Below are 8642 nucleotides of genomic sequence, written 5' to 3'. Positions count from 1 at the left end.
AAAAAAAATACTATCTTAAACTTAATAATCGAATCTATAAAATATAAATTTAAATTATCTGTATACTATCGACAAAAATATAATCTCAATGAAGATATATACGAAGTGTTAAAGAAAGGGTAATAATTTTTTAGAATATTTAGAAGTGATTGATTTTTTTCATTAAATTTTCAGGTTCAAAAATTTGATATAAAATTGTATATTTTTAGAAAATAGTAAAATGAATAAAAATATATAAAAATTTACTATATTATTAAATAAATACTTATAAAGTAAAATAATATAATAAAATAGAAAAAATATCATGAAAATATAATTAATTATTATTTGCTTCAATTATTATAAATAATTAAATTAAAAAATATTGTAGACAAATAAAAAAATTAAATTAAATTAAATTAAGAAAAATAAATTATAGAAAACTATAAATTTAAATAATTATTTCGTGCTGATATAATTTTAAAAGAATAAAGATGCTGTTTATGGTATTTTTTATGTATAACAAATATATATGAAATATTGAAATATTGAAACACTTCAAATATTGATTATGACATTTTTGCTTATTCTTGTATATTCTGTATATTCTCAAAGTACATATATTCCTTTCTTTGACACCTTGTATATAGTTGTCAATAGTTGACACCTTGTCAATAGTTTCTATTAAATATAATTCGACAACACTGGCTTCGTCGAACGAAAAAATTACATTAATTGTAATCATATTTGTATAGACTTCCAATTGAAGGTCGAAGTGTTCATTAGTTGATTACTATACACTTGAAAATAAAATCGAAGAAGAAAATTTTTCGAAAAGAAAATGAATGTTATACGAATGTATGAGAAAAAGTTAAAAATTAAAGATTACTCGTGTCTCGTTGGAAATTAATTAAATTCTCTTTACTAAAAGTTTTTAAACTTGATTTATTTGAAAATATTTAGAGGGATACGCATTACAGATTCTAATATGAAATTTAGGTTAGGAAACGAAATTTTTAAATTTAATGGAATCTCTTTATTTTTATAACTTTTCCTCGTGTATTAAAAGAAAAAGTGTATGTTGGCATGTGAAGTACATTAGATTTATTTTATCTATATTTAGCTCGTACGCTAGGAAAAATATGGATGAATTTCTTATCAAATGAGAGTGTGTTCTTGAAAATGATCCTCTGCAGGAGTTCTTGCTCTTTTTTCTTTGAATAGCGCTCAACTGCCTTAGTGATCAAACTCTGAGCGACCACTGCCATAACGAGTGCGAACCGGAACAGCCTTAACTGTTCGTTTCACTTGTTACAATCGAATTTTTCATTTAAACTTTAACTTTTTGGGTGTTTCGGAAAATTATCCAGCTACAAAAATAATAGATTAAAAATAAAAAATACAAAACTTATTTTTTTTTTATATTTATTATTTCATATTCCGAAAATATTGTATAAAAATAATATTAAAAATTGTTTCTTTTCTAATAATTTTATCTATTTATCTATTTTTTTACAAGTAATTTTAGTAAATTAAATTTCATATAAAAAATCACATATAGAAAATAAAACAATTTCATATAGAGAATATCATGAGTTGGAAAAAGAATCGTTCGAAAAAAAATCGCAGTATCCAATGAAAAAAAGTGCTAATTATATTTTTAATTTTGATTTAATTTATTCTAGATATAAAAGTATCCAGTTATAAAAGATATTCTAGTTACAAAAGTATCATTGTTATTTATATTAGTTTAAAAAATAGTGATCTTCAAATGATTCAACACATATTGTTGAAAAAATCCAATATTATCAACAAAGATATCTTGCTACTATATATAAATAAACTATATATTTCCATAAAGTAATATTTCTATTTAAAAAAATTGATTTAGATTAATGAATATGAACTGAATCCATTGAAATTATTTATATTTTTAATAATTATTTCAATTTTTAAACATAATTTTTATAGTGTTATTTTTTTTAATATATATATTCATTTCTTATATTTTAGAAAAAAATCTGAATTCATATTTGTATTATATTTTTTGTTTTTATTAATTATGCACAATATATTCAAAAAATTAAACAGCTATTTTCGAAACACCCTGCATCGCAAATCGTGCAAAACAAACTTTATTCTAAGACTCGGAAAAAATTTATATCATTAACTTCGTCGATTGACTGTCTTCTCGCCTATGACGAATTAAATACATATTTACTCTTCTTTCTTCACCTTCTTCTTCTTCACTCAGAAAATTTATAAGCTTTTACTAAATCGAAATTTTACAATTAATATATTCTATTTTCTCTCTGAAACTTCTATAAAAATAATAAAATTATTGAATTTTCAATCTATTAACTGCTAATTTTTTTTCATAATTAATTCTTGATTTTAATTAATCTTCAATCGGTTTAAAAATATGTATTTCAAATATCTACAATGTATACGTGTACAGAGTGTTAATATGTTCATGGAATATTTTTGAAGGATCGATTCTAAAAATTAAAACAAACAGATATATAAAAATATTGGTTAAGATATATGCATTATAATTGAAGTTAGCGTTAAATCAATTAAGATGGAAACAAAATGCGACAATAGTGTAACGGAAATATTCTTATCTTATTTCCATTTCGTTTCGTTCTAACTTCTAAATATCTTAATTATCTGATATCTTAATAAATAAGCTTCAACTACATTTCCATATTAATTTTTCCATATAACATTTTCCATACTAACTTTTGTATTTGTTTAATATGTAGAATCGATTGTTTAAAAAACTTTATGTTAACATCCTGTAAGTATATGGAAAAAAAAATATTATATATTATATGTATACGATATATTTAAATTATGAAGTTGTTATGAATAATTGATATTACTTTCTTTTTATAGTCTCTAAATAGAAAATGGCGGTTTATAAATTAATATTGTGTAACATTGTTATTTAGTTTCTATGGATATCTCTTATCTTTTTTTAGATTAATACCTATATATATATAGGTTTAATTGTAATAATAAGTATTTATTTGTAAATTCATTATATTTATTCCTTGTGTATTTTATATTACGCTATTATTATTTTATAACAATTGTATATTTATTCGGCCTCTTTTAATGGATAATGCATTAAAAAAAAACAACTTTTATTTCCTCAACTACAATTATAAACTTCCTCAAAAAGAAAATTGCCACAATTTAAAAATAATCGTATCTATATGTTCCTTAGTGTAAATACAAATATATAAAATTAAGTTGTATTTTTAATTATGATCTGGTAGGAAAAAATAATTTTACATAATGAAATGGATTTTACGTTTTCATGAAAAATATTAAAATATTGAATAAATAGAGAATCCATAAATAATTTAATACTAAACAATCGTCTTTTTTTCAAGTATTTATTAAAAAAAAAAATATTATAAATATAATAATTTTTGTAAACGAATAAGAAATGAAAAATAATTACACTCATTTCTTGACTTACACGAACTTTTTGTACATATCATTTACAAAATAATACTTTTATATGAAATTATTATTGCTTTATATTATTGCTTAAAATTCTTATTTGATCGTTTTTTATTACATTATTTCGATTTATTAGTTTATGCATTCGATTAGTTAATTCTTTTGGTGAAAAGAAAATTTTATGATCATTTTGAAAAACAATAGTTAATAAAATTACAAAAATTAAATTTGTTTTTTCTAAACTTTAATTATTATTGTTTTTTTATAAATATATGAAATTACAACGTACAAAATACAAAGACTTTTTTTTTATGTTTTCTTTTAGCTATTTTTAATCAAATGAAAATTTGGAGAATGAATATTTCGTGTAAATCAAAGAAAGTGTATAATGAAATTTTATTCATAATAAAAAATAAATTTTTTTTTTAGAGGCCTAAATATTGTATATATTTTTGCATTATTTATTTCAATATTTATTACATTTTTTTGGTATCTTACAATATATTATACAATATATTATATTGTTAATAAATTATACATATTTTCTTAATTTAAACAACATATAAAAATTTGAAATTTTCTCTATCACATACGATATTCTTCCTTGTAGTAAATTGTCTTTGTGTAGTAAATTCATTTCATTAAAATTATATTTTTTTATAATATTCAAATTTATTCAAAATAAATATACATTAGAATCTCTTATTATAATAGATACTTTCTTATATGTAATACAAATGTTGAAGTATATACACATACAAGTTTTTTAATATTGAGAATTTCGTTGTTAGGCGAGATCAAAACCGATAAAAGTCTTGCCTGGCCACATAAAAATAAAATGAAATACTATAAAGCTAGATTAATTTAATTCAAACATTTGTGAACTATCTTCGGTCTACCAATTGAGAATTAATAAATGTAATTCAATTTGTTCAAAAAGCGCACATTTAGTAGACTGTAATCTTTCTTTATTAGATAGTATTAAGCATTCATTGCATATATATATGTATTTCGCAAAATATAATATATTTTTAAGATTTTGCTCGTATAGACTTTGTTCATTCTTAGCAAAAGAAATAAGATTAATTAAAATATATTTGTCATATTATATCTTGAATCACATACATTTAGATGTTAAAAATTTTCAAATTTCATACAAAGAGATAGAAAAAAAGTTAAAAAAAAAGGATAGAACAAAGTTTAATTATATTAAATGGAAGATATACTTACATAAAATCATACATATGTATATACATATAAGTAACGAGTATTTTTTCATTTTTTAACGGGATATGTACTATGAATCAAATCTATAATATTTGATTTAATCGCATTTTCCGATATAACAAAATAAAATTTGAAAATTTAATGTGAGTCGTAATAGATAGATTTTTGACTGTATTGAGATTTTATTTCATTATTTATATCCACATTTATTTCTTTTTTCAAATTCAATGGCAAATCATTCCATACTGATAAAGGAACAGTTTCTGAAAAATATTATAAAAGTTAAAAAATATTTTATAAAGATAAAAAAAATTTTTTTTTAGAATAATGAATGTTTTTGCTACATTTATTAATTAATTATTTTTGTGTTAATTATCACATTAAACATGAAGATAATAAAATATTACTTTAATTATTATGAATTTAAATATAATTTAAATAAAAATTGTGAAACAAAATTCCAATCCGAATATAGATCAAGACATCACTTTTTTTTTCTTACCTTTACACACATATAACAAATTCGACCAAGTAATCTTTTCTTGAGAAAAACAATAAACACCTAATTTTCCTCCTTTCAAAGTCGAATCATAAACGTTTCCTGAATCTGCCATTAGTTGTTTTCCTTGATAAAGTCGGAACCTGATCAGACCTATTTTAGGTCTGTGTAATAACTGCCACCTATATGACGTTCTTTCTTTCCAGCCAATTTTTTTTGGATCATGCCAAAGAATTTTTACTTGATTTATTGTATTCTCATTATGCCAGAGACTATTTCTAAGAATTTCACCGGGACCAGTATCTGAATCGACAAGTTTTAAGTATATTCCTGGATCACCTACTGCTCTGAATGGTGTTGGGACCCAATATGGCTGATGAGCTTTTTTCCAGGCTACAATGTAGAACCTACGATTATCTTGGTAAGAGAATACGAAACCAACAAAGTCATCGTCTCCATCATCGTCAACAAAAAATGTACCCTCGAAATCTACGCCACTAAAAATGTCCGGTCCTGTTGCAAATAAGAATTAAAAGTTACAAAATGAAAGATTTCGGAATTTTTTGAAGTATTTAAATTTGCATTTGAGTAGTTATTAAATATTTAAAATAATTTAAATATAGATAAATCTTGTAAACCCATGATAATAATTTCAAATTTTTTAAAAATGAATATTGTAAATTATTATTTTAATATTTAAAAAAATGTATATAAATATTAATATATTACCAATGGCAATTCCAGGATCACTATTCACAAGCTGTTGAATTTCTGCACCATCATTGTGTATTACCCAGACAGGATCTTCTTGAGCTGTACCAAATGGATCTAAAGCAATTGTAGTATATTTCCTGAAATCTGTTGCCCAAATCAAACTATTGTTAGGACAATTATCATGTATATTTTTCACGGTATCGTTATCATAATCATGCCAACAAGCATCTCCGATAAAATTATCTGCAAATAAATTCTTTTTATACATAAACTGATAATGATTAACAATGGTATTTTATTTTTCAAACTTTCAAATTCATACATTCAAACAACACGATTCAATGATGTTCTTGTACTTACTATGTGTATGACGTTGATCTGGATTATATACATAAGGACAATTATCATTTGAATTCGGTACACCATCATTATCCATATCATTATCGCATTCGTTTCCTATACCATCATGATCATCGTCATTTTGTCCTGAATTTGCCACATCAGGACAATTATCTCTATCATCTTGTACTCCATCTCTATCTCTATCATTATCATTATCACAATCATCACCTACTCCATCGCCATCTTGATCCAATTGATTCGGATTGTACCTGTAAGGACAATTATCGCATGCGTCGCCTATTCCATCTTCATCTATATCATTTTGATTTAGATTTTTTATTTTTTGACAATTATCCTGATTATTCAGAATACCTGCAAAATTATATCATTCTTTGTTTTTATTTAATTTATGAAATGTATATCAAATAACACTTTAATTTTTCAATTTTTATATACAAATATTATTTAAAATAAAAAGAAAATCTTTATATTATTTTTTAAAATCTTACCATCATTATCGATATCAGGATCACAAGCATCGCCAATGCCATCATCATCAGTATCCTCCTGCTTCGGATTTCTTACTCGAGGACAATTGTCGCAAATATCTCCTACTAAATCAGGACCATCATTATCACTATCTTCTTGACCAGGATTTGAAATGAAAGGACAATTATCTGAAGAATTTAAAACACCATCATCATCAGCGTCCGGATCACATGCATCGCCTATGCCATCTCTATCTGCGTCTTCTTGTCCGCTGTTTGGTGTTAATGGACAATTATCCATACGACAATGCCGATCACGACAATGAAGATTCCTATCAGGAATTCCATCATTATCTCTATCTACGCCACAAATTAGACCATCTCCAGTCCATCCTACACGACACTAGAATTATATTTTTATGTTTTAATCATCTATAACATCTTTGACATAATTAAAACAATATTAAATAATATATAAATAATAAATAATATTAATAATTTTCTTACTCTGCATGAATATACATTAGTATCTATGCAAATGCATTCAGCGTTTACATCGCAACGGGTTATTAAATCTGGACAAATGCTGTGACTAGGATGGCAACCCACTGTTTGATTTCCAATGAAACCCGCCCTACATGCACCACATCTATATGAACCCTAAAATAGCAAAAAAAGATGGGATTTAATTAATTAATTTATTTATTTTAAGTAAATATATGAAACATACTATTTTTTTATCAAAAAATTATGTTATTTATACATAAATGTATAAATTATATTACCTCTGTATTAATACATTCCATGTATGGATCACAACCTCCATTGTTATTTTCGCATTCGTTTATATCTTGACAAATTTGTTTGCGACTCATTGCAATCTCTAAGCCAACTCCTTCGATCATTGTACCAGTATATCCTGGTGGACAAGGATCGCATCTGAATCCTGGACGAAGATTGGTACATTGTACCCCTAAAGAGCATGGTTGTGCTAATTCACATTCGTTTATGTCAATACATACAGAGCCATTACCAGCGAATCCATTTGGACAAACACCACATCTGGAAATCATTATATTTAATCAAAAATTTTTTTTATACTATAAAATAATTTAATTTAATGTTTTATTTTATTACCTATAAAATGGTGGTTCAGAAATCAAATCACATTGTACTTCCGAATAACATGGATTAGGTTCACAAACATTCTTAAGCTCACAATGCTTACCATTACCTATGTATCCAAAGGGACAATTTCCACAACTGAAAAATTTTAAACAATAAAATTATAAATAGTAAAATATTAATGTGAAAGAGAAAAAGTATATAGATTCATTAGATGCAAAAAGATTCTATTCCAATGGTAAGAATGATTCCCAAGCATATAAATTAATGCCTATTTTAGTCATTTGGAATCGAATCCGATTTTTCAGAAAATATTTTTGGAAGTCATCGATATATATGAAATAGATAAAAATCGATAGAAATCGATGTTAAATTTCACTTAGTAATTATTTATTTATGTTTATGTTTATGTTATTCATTCTAAAATCCTATTTATGAGAATTGGTGAAAATAGCAATAAAAATCGTTAAAGTAGGCACTTACTATAAATATCCGATAATATATAATATATAATAACTTTAGTTGAAACACTGTATGGTTACTATTTCTATAACTACTATATTCTTTACGATTATGTGGATATTTAATTTTACGTAATTTTAATTAAACCTAATTTTTCCTATCTCATGACAATATTCAGATATTAGAAAAATTGTTTCTATCTGAGTATCTCATAGATAGAGTTCCATGAGATAGCTCTGTATCAAAGGATTAAGAAAAATTATCCGCATATTATAGGAAATAATTTCATAGAATCTTCATTGCCAACAAATATTTAATATCCAATTCATCGA

At 24.1% G+C, this 8642-nt stretch overlaps 1 protein-coding gene across 1 annotated transcript in view; it reads right to left on the bottom strand.

Moving 5' to 3' along the window:
* Positions 1 to 4141: 4141 nt before the first annotated feature.
* LOC102671773 (cartilage oligomeric matrix protein) overlaps positions 4142 to 8642 on the bottom strand; it is a 10538-nt gene continuing 6037 nt past the window's right edge. Inside the window, exons 8-15 of the mRNA XM_031514549.1 lie at positions 7861 to 8005; positions 7509 to 7785; positions 7231 to 7383; positions 6745 to 7126; positions 6254 to 6607; positions 5909 to 6136; positions 5183 to 5692; positions 4142 to 4943 (exon numbers count right to left, since the gene is read on the bottom strand). Coding sequence (XP_031370409.1) covers positions 4819 to 4943; positions 5183 to 5692; positions 5909 to 6136; positions 6254 to 6607; positions 6745 to 7126; positions 7231 to 7383; positions 7509 to 7785; positions 7861 to 8005 — 2174 coding nt within the window. The 3' untranslated portion in view covers positions 4142 to 4818. The remainder of the gene's footprint in view (positions 4944 to 5182; positions 5693 to 5908; positions 6137 to 6253; positions 6608 to 6744; positions 7127 to 7230; positions 7384 to 7508; positions 7786 to 7860; positions 8006 to 8642) is intronic.

Source organism: Apis dorsata, unplaced genomic scaffold (assembly GCF_000469605.1).
Source record: "Apis dorsata unplaced genomic scaffold, Apis dorsata 1.3 scaffold_1055, whole genome shotgun sequence".
Taxonomy (NCBI): domain Eukaryota; kingdom Metazoa; phylum Arthropoda; class Insecta; order Hymenoptera; family Apidae; genus Apis; species Apis dorsata.
This window is presented reverse-complemented; position numbering and strand designations above follow the sequence as displayed.